General features: G+C 37.2%; 1 protein-coding gene and 1 pseudogene across 7 annotated transcripts in view; one reads left to right on the plus strand and one right to left on the minus strand.

The window, feature by feature from the left end:
• BCAS3 (BCAS3 microtubule associated cell migration factor) overlaps positions 1-19,386 on the plus strand; it is a 613,911-nt gene that overhangs the window by 121,472 nt on the left and 473,053 nt on the right. For all 7 annotated transcript variants that reach the window (XM_055130825.1, XM_055130821.1, XM_055130823.1 and 4 more), the window contains exon 8: positions 14,560-14,667. In XM_055130825.1, the coding sequence (XP_054986800.1) occupies positions 14,560-14,667 (108 nt within the window). The remainder of the gene's footprint in view (positions 1-14,559; positions 14,668-19,386) is intronic.
• Positions 6,171-6,970, minus strand: LOC105943014 (glyceraldehyde-3-phosphate dehydrogenase-like; annotated as a pseudogene).

The following is a 19,386-nucleotide window of genomic DNA, read 5'->3' on the forward strand; positions in this document are numbered from 1 at the left end:
CAGAGACGTCAACAATGGAGGGTCTTGGGGTGGCTCGGTGGTAGACTGCTTGCTTTGCAGAAATCAAGCCAGTATTTCTGTTCCTAGTGGTGCTGTTTGTGATCCCCCGTTGTACTGCAGCCAAGTTAGTGACACCTGCCCTACAGCCTCCACCCAGTTCCCCCTTCATTTATTACTATAGCAAGAAAGGGAAGGGATGTTACTTACCTAGTTAGTGATTGACTCTCGGGTTTTTAAATTGTAATTGTTCTTTTTTGTTTGTTTGTTTGTTTTTTGATGCTGTGTCTGGAAATGTGCAGTCAAACCTTCCTCCTGGCTCTGCATGCAGGGATCACTGCAGGCAGTGTTTGGGGGATCATATGCAGTGCCAGGGATTGAACCCTGGTCCTTACCTGCTATACAGTCTTTCTAGTTCCAACTCTCGGGTTTTCAGAAGCGATGAGAGAAGACGAAACAGTTAGGATGTAGAAGAAATGCACCACAATATCAATTTGACTTCAACAGATATTTATCTAACATTTACTAATGTTGATCTTATGCTGAGTTAAAGTGAAACTCAGTAATTGTTTTTTATAACCACTGTCCACTTAAATTAGAAACCGGTAACTTTCTCTGATGATTTGCATGCTTAGAAATTGTGGATTAAGCAGAAGTCATAAGAAAATTTTAAGCTTTTAAAAGTTAAATTTTTCAAAAAAAAAGTTAAAATTTTCTTTAAAGAATTAAATTAAGATTTTTTTAAGTTATAAGGAAATTTTAGTGATTAAAAAACATAAATTTCGGGATGTATGTAAAGCAGGGTTAGAGGGATATTTAAGAATATGAGGAGGGGCTGGAGTGATAGCACAGTGGGTAGGGTATTTGCCTTGCATGTGGCCAACCGGGGTTTCATTCCCAGCATCCCATATGGTCCCCTGAGCACCGCCAGGTATAATTCCTGAGTGCATGAGCCAGGAGTAACCCCTGAGCATCGCCGGGTGTGACCGAAAAATTAAAAAAAAAAATTTGAGGAGAGGGGAATAGGAAGGTGTTTGAAGTTGTAGAACATACACTTCACATGTACAAAGCCCTGCATTTCCTCCCTGGGATCTTTGGCAACATATACCCCCTGAGCCCAGTGAGTTATCCTGGTGGTCAGCACTACAGAACCAAGTACTTCCAGGTACCTCCCTAAGTACTTCTGGGTGTGGGCCTTGTAATGAAAATCCAAAAATGAGTTTCAGGTTTACCTAAGATAAGAAAAAGGAAGAAAATAGTAACTGAAATACCAGGAAATAAACTGACAACAGAAAATCAGTTGAGTAAAAAATTTTTACCCCAAAATTCAAAGTGATATATTTGTGAAAAGTCTTAATTGTACAAAGATTGTGAGGACATAAACAAATTCCAGTTTGATAATACTGATGTATATATATGTTAAGTGTGTACTTTCCTGTAATATCTGTAACACATTTTACGTAATTTGAATTCTCTCATATTTGTTTCTCATTGTTGTATATTAAACGTATGTCTTATAATATAATTAGTTTCTGTCTTTTACAAAAGCTTCATTTGGGGCCAGGACGTAGCTCGTCAGTAGAGCTCTTGTTTAGCAGTTGTGGGAGGCCCTGGGATTAGTTCCCAGCACTTAAGGGAACAATAAAAAAATAATTTAATTTAAAATATTCTTGAAGGTAAAGTGTGGGTTTTAAACTCATCATTGTATTGAGTTTCAAACAGGATAAAAAATTAATGTATTATGACTGCCTTCCATAAAGTATGTGAGATATGAGTGTCCTTATTGACGAACATCTGATTCTAACTCCAGATTCCATATTACCCTGTGTTAATAAGGAGGTGTTATTCCTTCCTGCCTGATTGCCCCCTGGACACCCCCCCCCCCCCAATGTAAACATCGTTAAGACCATTCTCTCAACTTGTGGGAATATTGGAAGTTTTAATTACCCAGTTTTTATCCAGAACTTTGCAGAAGAAAAATGTTATTATTAACTAGGCTAATCACACAATGCTATTTAATATGGTTAAGTTTCCACTTTCTTTGCTTTTTCTGTTTAATTACTTAATAAAAAATGTGACCAACTAGCTTTTGTTCTTTAGGAGCTGCATAAGAATACAAATAATGTAATACTATCAAAATTTTCCTCTTATATTTAAAAGGATTAGATTCAGTAACACATGTTGAAGGGTGTGCAGCTTTTTCCCATTTAAAAATAAGTGTTTCCATGCTTCTTGCAATTTGTGGTAGATTTAAAATGTCTTTGCTATTTTGTGTTTCACTTATATATGCACATTCTTGGAAAATGTCACTTTCTCAGACACTTTGTTCCGTTTTTCCTAATTTTGGTTCAATCTGTTAAATATCATGAATGAAAATAATAAAAAGCTTTGTAAAGGAAAATGATATTAATGTTTTGAGATTTCAATTATAAAAGCCATATTTCACATTGCTCCAGCATGATGCTCATCGCATTATAAAATAATATTTTTGAAAATGTTGTCCTGGTTAAGAAGTAGTTAGGATTAATAAAAGACATGAATATAAAGGAAAAGTTCATTATGTAAAAGAAGTAAACTCTGAGACTCAAAATTTGAGTATTTTTGATAGAAATTTATAAATGAAGATTAATATTTTGCTTAGTATTATTTGTAATCCTTTTCCCCTATCATGCATCAAAAAATAAATTTACTTTTAGGTGTTGTTTGAATTTCAAAGGTAAATGTAATGTTACCATCATTCCTTCATGCATAACATTGATGATGCTCTTTTTCTTTCAAGTATTCAGCATCTCACCAAGTCTTCCCCCAAAGCCCAGTATATAATGATCACATGTTTTGACAAAGAAACAGGATTATTGGCTTTTTCATGGAAAAAAATACTTCAACAGGGATAGGTAACTGAACATACCATAAATTTTATTTTATTTGCCATTCTTTGACCAATTCTTACATGCTTCATTTGATCAATTCTTTTAGCCTTCATGGTTTTCTTGATTTTATTCCTTAAACATCAACTGGTGGATCTGGAACCAGTATGCTCCAATATTTTTTCATGATTGAATTTTAGTATAATTTGTTTATAAAATGCTATTCAAATAAGGGTTTGAAATTTTTCACTCATTCTCCAAATGGTGTGATTATGTACATTTGGTTAAATCTTTTTTGGGATGCCACACCTTGTGGTGCTTTTAAATGTATGACTTGTTCATCAAGGAAAATAGCAAGAACCTTAAAATAACATTTTGGGGGGCTTTCCCACCTGGGAGCTAGTTGCAGTGACAGTCTGGCATTGTGGGTTTGGCCATTTGGAGTGTGGACCCAGTGAGATGTTGTTTCTTGGACACAACTATGCCAGAAGCCACCGGAGTCCCAGCCACATGTGCTCAGGGGGTCATCTGGTGTGGGGATCATACTTGAGACTTTGAACATACAGGGCATGCATTTCAGCCTTTTTAGCTATCTCTTTGCCCCCTCCCCATAAAATTTTTTATAATAAGTGTCTTTTTGCTCATTATTTCAGTTTTATTACTTTAGAAACTGTTTTTGATATCTTGGTAAAAGTAAGGTAGACATTGTTAGTATTTTGCAGTATTACCCAAGGTTACATTTGTTACAGATAGTTTATATTGATGATATTAAAACCAATTATTAAAAAGTGTATTAATACAGTTTTCCACATAGGGCTTTAAGAAAGAGATTTTGCTCATTTTTGGGGGGTTTGGGGTGGTCATTTCTTGTAGTGCTCAGGGGCTATTCCTGACTCTGTGCTCCCCTTATGGTGCTATGGAACCATACATGGTGCTGGGGATCAAAGCAGGGTCAGTTATATGCGAGGCAGAATCCTTAACCCTGCTATATTTTTAAGTCACATTTACATAGATTAAAGAGACTTCACTTACAGTGCTGAAATTTAATATCCAGATACTGTAAGTTAAATCACCATCTGTTATTTAGAAGTAATATAATGACAGAAGGACTTAAACTCATAGTACTTTCAGTAGAATTTACCTTCTGGAACCAGAGATATGACACGTAGTGGTGTGCCTGCCTTGAGTGCATGAGGTCCGGGGTTTTGTTTCAGTACTATGAAAATAATACCACCACCACCAAGCATAAATTGTTCTGATCTAATGGTATTATACTTAATGGAAAGATCATTGTGTTCAAGAGAGAGTCTATATTGGTTACCTGTTCTTTGTAGCAAATTATGACAGACTTAACGGTCTAAGACAACAGACATTTATTATCCCATAAATTGATGTGTCAGCATTTTAGGCATAGTATAACTAAGGGCCTCAGCTTCGATGAGTTCCTTGTCAAGGTGTCAGCAGATTTTGATTTTTCCTGTAAGCCTGCTGGTGCTCAGGAACTACCATGGCTGCATGTAGCAGTGCTCAGGGGTCATCAGAACTACACCACAAGGGGTGCCAAATGCTTGGCATAGGGTCTTGCAATTGCATTCTACCTCTGAGTTGTATCCTAGGCCCTGTCAGTACAATTTACATTGTAGAGATTGTACTTTTTAAATTTCTTAGTGGCTCCATATGTAGATTTTGATTGTGGGCCACACCCGGTGTTGCTCAGAGCTTCTGACTTGGTGCTCCAGAGTTGCTCCTGGGAGTGCTGAAGGAACGTGTGGGGCTGGAGGTCAAACCTAGACCTGTTGAATGCAAAGTCTGGCTTCAGTCCATTAAGCTCTCTCTCCGGCTGTTTATGGGGAGTTTTACTGATATTCTCAATGTGTTAATTCATCTTTTATTTTTTATATCTTTGTCTATAGTTTCGTTTAGCTTTTCAGGCATATAATACAGTTGATTTCCATACTTAGTATAGTACTTGAGCGGGCACTAGTAACATCTCCATTTTGAGACTTGTTGTTGCTGTATTTGGCATATTGAATACTCCATGGGTAGCTTGCCAGGCTCTGCCGTGCAGGCGAGATACTCTCGGTAGCTTGCCGGGTTCTTCGAGAAGGGTGGAGGAATTGAACCTGGGTTGGCCGTGTGCAAGGCAAATGCCCTACCACTGTGCTATGAGCAACGGGATGACAATGACAGTGACAGTGACTTAGCATCGTAAGGCAGAGGTTTGCTTCTCAAACAGAGGAGTTCTTTGTTGAACAAGCATCCATCTTTACACATGCCTGTTGTATTGTTTCTTTTGTTACTTTTTTTTTCATAACACCCTTTTTTAGAAGTTGCTTACACAGTTGTGATATAAGAAACAGGTAGCCTGGCTAGCTGAAAACTAGCAGGGACAGATGCTGCAGGCTTGAGGAAGAATTTATTTCCATACATTGAAACTCTGTGTGGAGTTATTTCTGTATGCAGTTGCATAAAAAATTAAGTTGGCCAAAATGACATAGCAGCTTATTTTATAGAAGCTTTGTTCCTAATTGCTGGTACATGGAAGCAAGATTTCCTTAAGGAGATGGTTGAATTAATAAACTGGTAAATACAGATTATGGGGGGAGGAGGAGGATGGGGAGGAGGAGAAGGAAAAGTTGTATAAAGAAGAAGAAATAGTATGGTGGTTGAGACACTTGCCTTGCAAGCTGCTGACCCTTACTTTGATTCTGGCCCTATATATTACCCCCTGAGCAATGTCAAGAGTAATCTCTGAGCACAGCATTTGGAGTGGGCACTGCCCTGTGTGGCCCTTCACCCCCAAAATGAAACAAAACAAAAAACAGATAAATATAGTGACATAGTCTAAAGGTGAAGGAATGGTTAAACAGAGCTTCTAAGTTTAATTTTTTTTTTTTTTGCTTTTTGGGTCACACCCAGCGATGCTCAGGGGTTACTCCTGGCTTTGCACTCAGGAATTACTCCTGGCGGTGCTTGGGGGACCATATGGGATGCCGGGGATCGAACCCAGGTCGGCCGCGTGCAAGGCAAACGCCCTACCCGCTGTGCTATCGCTCCGGCCCCTAAGTTTAATTTTTTAAATTTTAATTTAATTTAATAATTTTTGGCTGGATATAGTGTACTTAATTGATAGCACATGACATGGTGGGACCCCCCCAAGCTCCTCTCCTTCTTCAGGAGTTTTGGCTGGAAACTGGTGGTCAGGAGATGCTGTGTTTTGGATGAGTGAGGGAAGGACTCCCCAGCAGCTGAGGTCCTCTCTCTTCCTCTTAGTGCTCTCGCTATGGCTGGTTGTCCAGGGAGCGCTTACTGCTTGGAGGCCAGGTGGACCACCCTATTGCTGTAGCCAAACTCATTGTTGTACCATAAAACAAACTTGATGAAGGAGTCATGAAGGTGATGCCAGTCCCAACAACGAAGGTGGAGAAGTGGGTGTCATTGTACAAGTCACAGGAGACAATGTGGTCCTCAGTGTAGCCTAGAATGCCCTCGAGGGGCCCACGCGAGACCTGTTTTACTAATTTCGTGATGTTGGCACGCATCATCTTTGGCAGCTTTCTCTAGACAACAGGTCGGATCCACAGTGGACACATTGGGGGTGGGGACATGGAAGGCCATACCAGTCAGCTTCCTGTTCAGCTCCAGGATGACATTGCCCACAGCCTTGGTGGCACCTATGGAAGCTGGGTTGATGTTCTGGGCTGCCACTCTGCTGTCATGCCAGAGTTCCCAGAGAGGTCCTCCATGGTGTTCTGGGTGGTCATGAGTCCTTCCATGATATCAGAGTTGTCATTAATGACCTTGGCCAGGAGAACCAGGCAGTTGATGGTGCAGGAGGCATTGCTGACAATCTTGAGGGGGCTGTTGTACTTCTTGCAGTTCACGCCTATCACAAACATGGGTGCATTGGCAGAGGGGATGGAGATGATGACCCTTTTGACATCCTCCTTCTGGTGGGTCTCATCCTTGTCCATGGTAATGAAGACCCCACTTGATTGTACAGTGTACTCAGCACCAGCCTCACCCCATTTGACGTTGGCAGAATTTCGTTCCTGGAAGATTGAGAGGGACTTCCTGTTGATAATGAATTTCCCATTCTCGGCCATGCGCAATAAGAGATGGCTCTGCTTAACAGAGAGGAGCAGAGAGCCTATTTTTTTTTAATTTTATTGAATCACTGTGAGATAGTTACAATCTTTCATGTTTGGGTTACAATCACACAATGATCAAACACTCATCCCTCCACCAGTGCACGTTCCCCACCACCAATATCCCTGGTATATCCCGCTTTCTCACCCTCCCCCTGCCTCCATGGCAGAAAGTATTCTCCATACTCTCTACTTTTGAGAGAGCCTAATTTTTTTAATTCATTGAAATTCTGTGATTCACAATACTGTTAATAATGGATTTTCATACACATAATTCCAACCCCAGGTGTCCCCATCTTTTCCCCTCAGGGAACCCAACCTAATTAGGGTCCTTCCTAACCCTTCCCCCACTAAGTCAGATGTGTGGATCAGTTCTTTTGTTGTGTTGGTTTTGGCCGTTTGTTGATTCCTTGCTGTATGTCTTGAAGTACCACATATGAGAGAGATCATTTTGTATCTATCACTCATGCATGAGTTTTATTTATGTAGCTGCAAATTGCATGGTTTTTTTTCTTAGAGTTGCATAGCTCTATTTCCATTTGTGTATATTTCTGTATATGTATATTTTGTATGTATGTATACGAAGAACTTGTGTACGTATATACAAGTTCTTAATCCTTTCACACTTATTTGGGCATTTGGATTCTTTCCATATCTTGGCTATTATACCAATTGTGGTGATGAAGGGCACCCAGTATTTTCAGAGTGGTGAGATTGTTCTGTGTGATGCTGTAATATTAGATATGTCTTTTTATAAATATCAAACCACAGGATGTACCAAATGAAGTGTGAACCATAGTATAAACTGGATTTTTGATGATTGTCCTGTGTCAATGAAAGCTTACTGATTGTAGCATTTCTTCTACTGTGGTGGGATAAGCTGATAATTAAAGATTATGTGTAACTGGGGTCTGTAGGTGGACAGAAAATCTCTGAAACGTCTGCTTAGTTTTGTTGTGAATGGAAAACCAAAACAATGTAAAATATGACAAAGAAGATTACTGAGAAAATGAAGACTGATATTTGTGAGCTAGTTTGATTTATAGTTTATAATTTTTAAAATCTTTTCCATTTAGTAATGATGGCTTTTAAAAACTGATGATTCAAAGAATCGTAGTCAACCTTCTTCACTGCATTGACCTAGCTGTAGAATACCTTTTGCTGTAGAAGGACTTTCGCATCCATAATAATAGTCTAATTTTTTTTTATGGAGGTAGGTCAAAGGTAAAGTAGGTAAGGGTTTCAAGCAAAACCTTTCAACATTTTCTTTATTAGTTTGGATAAAGTAAGTGGCTTGTCAGGCTGCAGCAATAGCACAGCAGGGAGGGTGTTTGCCTTGCATGAGGCCAATCTGGGTTCAATCCCAGGCGTCTTATATGGTTCCTGAGCACTGCCAGGAATAACTCCTGAGCATCACTGTGTGTGATTCAAAAAGCCAAGATAAATAAATAAATAAATAGGTAAATAAATAAACAAACAAACAAACAAGTGGCTTGCGTAAAGAAAAGATCAGTTAAGGAGAATTTGAATTCATTGCTATTTTATGTTAATCAGGAAAAATATAAAGTGGCTTTCAACTATATGACAATGAGCACTATGTATTGAAAAAACACAGGTGACTGAGCACAAATTTAGAGCTCTGTAAATACTATTTATTTGACATACAAATCACGGTTCCTGCTTTTCTGCTGTAACCTATGGTATTTATCCAAAATAGATATTTTAACATCCTTTAAAAGTTTTAAAATGTATTATTTAAAAATTTATATTGAATCACCAATTCTAATACATTCTAAAGTTTGCTCTGAGCTTTTCTAGTGGAGTGTCCCTCAACTTATTATATTTGTCTTGAAGTCATAACTTTGTTAAAGTATTAAGTACTACTCTGTAAAAATATGAACTTGAGCTATAGAATAGAATGAAGACTCAGTCTGTATTTAATATTTTGATGATGTTGGGTTTACACTATAGTACAAAGTAAAAATTTGTTTCGTGTCTCTGTATTCTAGCATAACATGTCCTTTCTGTTATGAGGCAACCATATTTTTGATGGAATGGAAATGTTCTCATCAGTCTACTCATGAGGAAAATGAAGATTGTCTTGTTATGTCCCAGAGAAATTGTCAAGGCTTTTAGAAAGAGAGAAAATAGAGAACAAAAGGATATGTCAGGCGTGTACACATCTGTGTTATTGGCACAAAAGGTGATGTCTTTTTAAATGTATGACTTTTGGAGAATTTAAGGAATTAAATTTTGCTTCTAGAGATTTTATGTGAGGTTAAAATAAAATTTTAATTTTATTGGATTTTTTCAGTCAACTCTAAACTGAGTCTTTGTAGTGTTTGTTTTGTCTACTTCTATTGAAAGCTTTCTGCAGGAAGAATCTCAGTTGGGACATTGTATGGGAGCCAGGGAAATGATCAGAATTCAAGTTTCTAGGGTACAAGAGCTATAATGAGCTGCTAATTGAAGGTGACAAGCTGTTTTCCCCCTCTCCCAATTGGTCTGGCAAAATGTTAGATTTCATTCATTATTAAGTCAGCTTCTCAGCAGAAGACTGAATTAATTAGTTGGGAACATTAAGAAAAGAATTTTTGCCTTGTGTCAGCTTTACAGATTCAATTCCAGTTTTTACTAGCTTTTTTCCCTTACCTCTATTTCTGTCAGTTGTATACAGTTGTATGTAATTGACGTAATAAAGATGGAGAAGCTGTTTTTCTCATGCCTAAATATGTTCATGCCGCTTTTCCTTAGGCTTTAGAAGAAAAAAAAAAAACAACTTTTTTTGGAATGTCTGTGGTATGTAGGCTTTTAATGTCCAGTTTCCCTTGCTGGACATTCTACTCTCTTACTCTCTACCCCACTCCTTGGATAATGGTTTTGAGATCCCACTCTTGCGTATAGATACATATTTTCCCCCAATTTCTAAGTAATATTCCATTTACATGTTAAACATGTAACAATTGACATTTAATTTTTTTTTCTTTTTCTTTTTTGGGTCACACCCGGCCTTGCACAGGGGTTACTCCTGGCTCTGCACTCAGGAATTACCCTTGGCAGTGCTCAAGGGACCATATGGGATGCTGGGAATTGAACCTGTGTCGGCCGCGTACAAGGCAAACGTCCTACCCGCTGCGCTATTGCTCCAGCCCCAACATTTAATTGTTATAAACAACGTATTGACTAGGCATTTCATATGATAAAGGAATGTTTATTTTGTAAAAAGCTACTAAAGTGCTCAAGTGTATATCATTTTACATTCCTGATGTGTATTATGAGTTTTAATTAGTTTTCACTCTGCATTTGCTATCTTTTAAATCTTAATCATTTTGTGACTGTAGTATTATTCTTTAGGGATTTTAATTTGATTCCCCCAATGATTAGTGATATTGACCATCTCTTTAAGTATCACTGTGTCACTGTCATTGTCATCCCGTTGTTCGTCGACTTGCTCGAGTGGGCACCCAGTAACGTCTCCATTGTGAGACTTGTTACTGTTTTTTGGCATATTGAATACGCATGCGTAGCTTGCCAGACTCTGCCCTTGTGGGCGGGATACTCTTGGTAGCTTGCCGGGCTCTCCAAGAGGTATATATATACATATGTGTGTGTACATATATATATATGCATATATATATGTATATATATGATTTGTTGCCTACTCTCTGAACTCCATCAAATATGTGTGGTTATTATGGAAAATGTGTAGGAAGTGTCTTTTTTTATTTTATTGAATTACTGTGAGATAGTTACAAGCTTTCATGTTTGGCTTACAATCACAAGGAAGTGTCTTATAAGTACTTAATTTTTATCTCTCTGTTTTCCTCATTGAAGTGTTTTTTAAGGATACTGTAGTAATTTTTTTAAAAAGTTATTATTGAGTGATCAGGATGCTTTCTTCAAAGAACAAGATACAAACCCTTTGACCTTTCAAACATATTTTCTCACAATAATTGGGGTTGCTTTTAAACTTTTTATGTCTTTTTTTAAAAGCTGAAAGTTTTGGGCTTGTCCAGTTGCTTAAAGGACTCAAGTGTTTGCTTTGAATGCGGGAGTCCCAGGTTCAGTCATAGGCACCACGTGGTCCCATGAACACGGCCAAGCAAAAAGAGAGTTTTATGGGGATCACACTTCTCAGTACTCAGTGACATTACTTATAATAATAATAATAATAATAATAATAATATGTATTATTATTATTATTATTTTGCTTTTTGGTCACACCCGGCCATGCACAGGGGTTACTTCTGGCTTTGCACTCAGGAATTACTCCTGGCGGTGCTCAGGGGACCATATGGGATGCTGGGAATCGAACGTGGGTCAGCCGCATGCAAGACAAACGCCCTACCTGCTTATGATAGCTTCTGCCCCCTTAAAATTTTTTAAATTGAATCACTATGACATGCACAGTTACAAAGTTGTTCATGATTGGGTATTGATAAAGCAATTTTGGGGGGCCATGAATTTATCTGAGTAGTAAAGTATGTACTTTGCTTTGTGAGGCCTTTGTTTCAGTCCTTTCAGCACATAAATATAAGGGAAAACAGTTTAAAAGAGAATGTGGACTTGTAAGAATATTTTAGGAAGAGTCAATGAAAATCTAAATTTGGTGAAAGATTAAAACCTGAAATATTAAAACATATTCAAAATGCTCATTAAGAAAATATTTTTGGATATTTTATTAAAAAGTTGTAAAGCTTTGGGTCTTATTTTCACATGTGACCATTTTTAGTTAAGTTTTATTTATAACAAATGCTATAGAAAAAATGCTACAAAAATATATTTTCTGTGAAATTAATATGTCTAGTATTGTGGCATTTGTTTAGAAGACTGTCACTATTGGGGTGGAGTGACTGTACACTGGGTGGGGTGCTTGTCTTGCATGTAGCCAACCCAGGTGGGATCCCAGCACCACATAAAGTCTCCTGACTCCCAGCAAGAGTAATCCCTGAGCACAACCTGGTGTGTACTTCCTATACAGATTTAATAAATAAATAATTGTCGCTATCATCCCGTTGCTCATCGATTTGTTCGAGCGGGCACCAGTAACGTCTCTCATTGTTAGACTTATTGTTACTGTGTTTGGCATATCTAATACACCACGGGTAACTTGCCAAGCTCTGCCATTTATCTTAATACTCTTGGTAGCTTGCCGGGCTCTTCGAGAGGGGTGAAGGAATCGAACACGGGTTGGCTGCGTGAAAGACGAATGCCCTACCACTGTGCTATTGCTCCAGCCTGATAAATAATTAATTAATTAATTAATACAGGTTTAATTAATAAATAAGACTACCACCATTTAACTTTGTGATAATTTTGTGAAAATCAACTGGCCATTCTTCTGAGTTTTTTGATTGGCCCTAGTCACACTGACAGTGCCAGCAAAAGCATTCATGATTCCCTTCATAAGGAGGTTCTCTACCATTGAGCCACATCCCAGCCCTTGTTTGGGATTTATTTAAATGCATTATTTATGGTAAAGAAAGCTGTAGAATATGAAAAGGGATTTTTTTTTGTTTATTGTTCTTTTTGGTCAGGCATTAGTGTGATTTTTGGACCAAGTGTTACTGCCTTGTAAGTTGGGAGATTCCTTTCCTACCCTTTGTAACCATTTGCTAAGGTAGCTACATCCTTTGTTGTTGTTCACCTGTTTTATCTGCTTCTTTTGGATTTGTTTATATTGGTATCAAAAAGCTATGCTTTGCTTTAGTTCCTTTTGCTTACTCAACTTTTATTTCATTGGTTACTTACTGTACTTTAGTTATTTATTCTGTTTTCATTAGATTTAACTCTCTTTTCCTATTTTCTGACACTGTAAATATTGATCTCTATCTGTTTTACTGTGCCTTAAATACTATTTCTTACAGTACAACTCTTATAATGTTGAATGAATGTCCAAATACATTTTTGAAAGAAGTTTCATTCCCAGTAGAATTTTAATTAGGTTTAATTTGTAAAGACACAGATGCTATTGATAAAATAATATTGTATTTGGTGACCTCAGTTGATCTATATTTGATTCTTATTTTTGTCTTTATAATGTGCTACCTATATCAGTTTCTTACATAAGGGTTTTATGATTATAATATAAACATGTTGATATATTTATAATTATATAATACTGTTATATACTACATAGAATATTTATGTAATTAAATATAAAACTTAATTATGTTATCAAATTTTCAACAAATAATAACTATTTTTTGTAGTTATTTCTTTTCTTAAGCATGTGACTTTCCTCTGTGTTGAAGAGAAATGGTGATAATGAGTATTCTTATCTAGTTAATGATTTTAGGGTAAAAGCTTTTCGTATTTCATTAAAAATAGTTTTTATTGCAACTTATTTAGAAAGATTTGAGCAGACAGAAAGAGAGAAGTACATTTTTAAGAGTGAACACAGGATTCTCTAGAACAGAAATGAGCAAGCACAGACACCTCGAGACTAGCACGCAAGATACGTGTTCAAGGGAGAAGAGGGCCTTCACGAGCAAGCCAGGATTTTATTATTGCTTACCATCTCATTATTTTTCTTTTGAAATACTTACCTTTGATTAGATTAGTGAAATGTTTCTCATCATAAGTAGCTTAAAAATTTCATTTTTAGATAACCTTTTATTGTTGTGGGGAACACATGAGACAGGCTCACGCGGCTGTTTGGTGACTGTGTTTGAATCTCTGGGCTCGCATATGCAATGCGAGTGCTCTGCCATCCCCCAGATCTATTTTTAATTTGTTAGATTCTCTTTTTTTTTTCTTTTTGGGTCTCACCTGGTGATGCATAGGGGTTACTCTTGGCTTTGCACTCAGGAGTTACTCCTGGCGGTGCTCAGGGGACCATATGAGATGCTGGGGATCGAACCTGGGTCGGCTGCGTGCAAGGCAAACACCCTACCCGTTGTGCTATTGCTCCAGCCCCTAATTTGTTAGATTCTCTCTTGCATTTATTGAGACATGCATGTGGTTTGTTTGTTTACTATTGAGTTAATGAATTTTTCCCCCCTCTTCTAATTTTGCATTCTTGAAATGAGATTGGGACATACTTAATTTTCTTTATGGTAAAAGTTGAATTGCTAATGTCTTAGAGGGCACGTTAAGATTATGTTTAACATTATATGCCTGAAACTCAACTATAAAAAACTTTGTAAATCATGGTGCATTAATAAATATATTTATTTATTGACCAGACCTTGTGGTGCTCAGGGCTGACCCCTGACTCCGTATTCTTTCTTCTCCCCACCCCCTCCTTTTTAATTGAATCACCATGAGATGCACAGTTACAAAGTTGCTCTTGATTGGTTTCAGTCATACAGTGTTCAGGGATCCCTTCTGGCGGGCTCAGGGGACCCTGTTGGGTCCCTGGGATTGAAAGCAGGTCGCCAGTGTGGAAGGCAAGTGCCCTGCCTGCTGTACTATCATTCTGGACCTGATCAAAAATTTTATAAAGAATTATGTTTAAGAAAAACTAGACTTTACTGACCTTCCTCTGACTTTTTTGAAAATAATGATCTCACTCTCTCTTTCCTCCTGCTTCTCCCTGTCCTCAGCACAAGCCCACCGTACTGTTGTGTGGATCTGTATTCGCTTCGTACTGGGGAAATGGTCAAGTCCATTCAGTTTAAAACACCTATCTATGACCTCCACTGCAACAAACGGTAAGCATTCTAAAAATGTGTTTCTTTTTTCATTGTTTAAATCTTCTTTTGCACTTTAGAAAGATTTTGTTTATTTATTTTCTTTTTTGGGCTTCACACTAGGTGATGCTCAGGGGTTACTCCTGGCTCTGCACTCAGGAATTACTCCTGGTTTTGTACTCAGGAATTACTCCTGGCGGTGCTTGGGGGGCCAGATGGGATGCCAGGAATCCCATGTATTATGTGGACATGGACATTTCAATAGTCTGTGTTAATGTCATTGATACCTTCCCCTCTCAGACTTATTGTTACAATGTTCTTATGAAATTGGCCCAAGAATAATTAGTTGCTGGGCTTAAAAGTAGAACCAGGGGCTGGAGCAATAGCACAGCAGGTAGAGCGTTTGCCTTGCCCACAGCCGACCCAGGTTCGATTCCCAGCATCCCATATGGTCTCTTGAGCACCACCAGGAGTAATTCCTGAGTGCAAAGCGAGGAGCTAACCCCTGTGCATGGCCGGATGTGACCCAAAAAGCAAGAAAAAAAAAAGTAGAACCAGCAAATTCTTCTGGGTACAGGCTGTTGAGAATATAAACAATGTTCCATTTTCTCTTGTCTTTCTTTCAAAAGCCTACACAAGTAAGATAACATGTAGTAAGGACCCTTAATCAGAAACATTGGGTTAGATTTATAGAGTGTATGTGAAGACCAGATCACAGGAAAGTTTATTTACTTCGCTGGCAGCCACCAGTCTGCCGCTGACCCTTTCTTAAAAATCCACTTCCGTGTTCTTTTTTTCCTGTTCCTTGTAACCATAAGGGCAGAATCATTCTCTAGAATGGAGCCCCCACCCAGCCTTTTAATAAAGTTCTTTACCTTACTTAATAGGTAAAGAAATAATGGAATGGAAAAGAATAGAAGAAGCAGAGAAAACATGAATGTGGTTAACTTTTGTCTTGAGGAAGCATTTTATTATGTATAGCATTTAAAACAGATATGTTTTTTGCTGGTTTATCATGTGAAATATGATTTTCTTGTTCATCAAAACAAATAGCTTCTAAATGATCAAAGCACTTTAATTTTTGTTTTTTTATTGGGGGCTCAACCAGTGGTGCTCAAGGCTTATTCCTGGCTCTGTGTTCAGGTACCATATGGGATGCCAGGCAGGGAACCCAGGTCAGCCACATGCAAGGCCAGATGCCTTGCCCGCTCTACTGTCTTTCTGGATCCTATTAAAAAAATACTTTTTTTTTTTAACGCTTTTATTGGAACTAATCTGTATTTTAAAAAACTTTAGTAAAATATTCAGATCTGGGTCACACTTCTACCTGATCCATTAATGAAGAGTTCATTTATATAACTGCAGAATATTTGAGATATTTGAGGAGTAAAAAACCTTTAGACTTCAATCTGTGAAAAAAAAACCTTATAATAGCAGTTGTCTTGACCTAGGTCATAGATATGAACAATAAACCTTCATGTCATTAAAAAAGCAAGCGTGACACAGTGGAATACTATGCAGCTGTTAGAAAAGATCAAGTCATGAAAATTGTTTACAAGTATATCATGCTAAGTGAAATTAGTCAGAAAGAGAGGGACAGACATAGAATGACTGCACTCATTTGTGGAATATAAAATAACATAATTTGAGACTAATACCTAAGGACAGTAGAGACAATGGCCAGAAGGATTGCTCCAGGAAGCCTGCCTCATGTGCTGGGGGAAAAGGCAGTTGGGATGGAGGAGGGACAACTAAGTAAATGATGGTTGGAAGGATTGCTTGGGATGGGAGGTATGTGCTAAAAGTAGACTAAGGACCAAACACGATAGCCTCTTAGTATCTGTATTGCAAACTGTAATGCCCCAAAGTAGAGAGAGAGAGTAAGAAGGAAGGTGCCTGCCGCAGAGTCAGGGTGTGGGGTGGGGTGGGAGTGGTGGGAGGGATATTGGGAACATTGATGGTGGAAAATATGCATTGGTGGAGGGATGGGTTTTCTATCTATTGTATGACTGAAACTTAATCTTGAAAGTTTGTAACTATCTCATGGTAATTCAATTAAAAAAAAAAAGCGCAAACATGGAGGGGTCAACCTGGGTTTGATCTTCTGCACCCTAAATGGCCTCCGAAGCCTGCAGTGAGTGGTCTCTGAGCACCAAGCCAGGGTTAAGCCCTGAGCACTGCCAGGTGTGGGCCCCCAAAACAAAACAAAAACAAAACAAAAGAAAAAAGTCAGACTTGGAATGTGGAAAATGAAATAATTGTGTGGAGTCAAAGTAAAAATAAATTTTATAACAAAAGATTCTCAGGCTGTATTTTAAAGGGTATTTAAAAAAGTGCATCAGGAACTTCAGAAATTGTTAGATATCAGGTAATGCTGGACCTGACATATATAAAAAACGCATGGTTTGATAATTAGTGCCAGTGATAAAAAGTATTTGAATTTAAGTACAAAACATGAAAACAGACTAAGAAGACTTCCAGTGTTAGTGTGCAGTTCAATTTAGTCATTCATACTAGTTATTCTTAAATTAATATTAAAATTATGGGCTATGAGGGAAATACTGCTAGAGTAACATAATTATCCCATGGCATAACATTATTCAAAATGAACGTTGAATGTGTGGATCCAATAGAAAATGTACTTAGCTTGGAAAACTATAATGATAGTTATTCAATGTCCTTTGTGCTCTTGCCAAGTAGATTACATATTATTTAGCCAAAGAGCATCTGAAATATTTTATTTTTGTAATTTTGGGGCCTTACCCAGATATCGATTCATCTAGTCCATTCCCTGCTCAGTGCTGGGATGATGCCAAGATACTGGAGACAGTGCTGGGATGCCAGTGTGCAAAGCATTCGCCCCAGACATTTAAGCCATATTTTTGGCCAGTTCTTGAACCTCTTTTTAAAATGAGATAAGTACTAATAAGATTTTTAGAATGCAAATATACCAGAAAGCATGAGGCTAACAATTTAAAGTATTTCTGACATTATTTTTATGAACTAGGAACCTATGAAGAACAAAAATAAATAAATAATCGAAGAAGTGGTGGGGATTATTTGTTTTAAACATGGATCATGCACATGAAAATATAGTTGATTGATTTTCTTTGCACAGATATTTCCTTGTCTATTATTGTAAATTTGGGAATGAAATAATGAAATCTTGGATTATTTTGGTATATATTGCTAGAACATTACCTTAATTTTCAAGACAATATACATGTATTGTGTGTTTATATAAGCATAATGTATTATATGTATTTTGTATAAACCTCACAAAGATATGTTCCAAAAATCTATTTATTTTGGATGCATTAAGGAGTTTTCTAAAGTCTAATTTTAAATTACAAGTACATTGGTTTCAGATATGGCGAAAGAGGGAAGAAGCGTTATGTGAATTTCTGGATCTTGATTTTAGCTCTTTGTAATGCCAAATATGATTCACCAGCATTTTCCTCAGCTAGTTTTGTAAATTAGCTGGATATGCAGTCTTTTAGAACTTATTGATGTTTATAAAATATTAAAAAATTCCTTGAGGGAATTATTTTATCTATTTTTTTTTGTGGGAGAACTTATGGATTATATAAAAAATTTGTTCATTTCTGATTTGTTGTTCCTGCATTTTTTGTAATTTGAGTCTGTCACCTCAATATGCTGTACTAATGCCTTAGTTTGATGATTGATTTCTTATATTAAATACCATGACAGAATAATTTATTAATGCATTTTCAATTATGTCAAGAGTTCTTTTCCATACAAACAAATGGAGAAGCTAAAAAGAGAGTACAATGCAATGGGATGCCTTGCAAATAACCAATCTGGGTTTTATCCCTGGCAACTCAGATGGCCCCCTAAGCTCTCCTAGAAGTATCCCCTGAGCACTGTCAGGTGTGATCCAAAAACCAAAAAAATTTTTTTTCAACAAATATATATGATTATTAAAGTATTAATTTAATTGTATATTATTTTATCATGCCATTGTTAACATTTGGTACTTAGAATTACTGGCCCCAAATTTTTCTTTCCCCTCAGTCACTGTCACTGTTATCCTGTTGCTCATCGATTTGTTCGAGTGGGCACCAGTAACTTCTCTCATTGAGAGACTAATTGTTACAGTTTTTGGCATATCCAATACGCCAAGGGTAGCTTGCCGGGCTCTCCGAGAGGGGCGGAGGAATTGAACTCCGGTCAGCCGTGTGAAAGGCGAACGCCCAACCGCTGTGCTATCGCTCCAGCCCTTCCCCTCAGTATACCATGTAAATATAGCTATAATATTTTATTTTCTCTGGAAATTTGGCTGTGTTATTATCCTGCAAGAAACAGTAGTGTAAAATGGCATATTTTGGCCTCTACACATATGCACATATATTTATATGTATTTAGTATAGTCATATCCTTACTAAATTTGAAAATGTATTGAGTTATCTAATAATGACTTATTTACACTGAATAAACCCAGTGGTTGTTTTATTTTTTCCTTTAAATTCTTTCTTTTCTTTGCCTTTATGTTGGGAAATTCAGTAATTTTTACATTTTATTTAATTTTATTCTATTTTTTTTACAGGTTATGCAAATCCATTTTGTTTTAATTCTCCGAATTTGAACCATCAGTGGAAAAAACACTTTTTAGTAAAGCACTTAAATAAAAACTATAATAAAGACAGTAGTTTATTGATTATAACATTTCTAATGAAAATAGATTTGATCTATAATGAATAAAAATACAATTTTATTTCG

The sequence above is a fragment of the Sorex araneus genome, chromosome 3 (genome assembly GCF_027595985.1).
Source record: "Sorex araneus isolate mSorAra2 chromosome 3, mSorAra2.pri, whole genome shotgun sequence".
Classification (NCBI taxonomy): domain Eukaryota; kingdom Metazoa; phylum Chordata; class Mammalia; order Eulipotyphla; family Soricidae; genus Sorex; species Sorex araneus.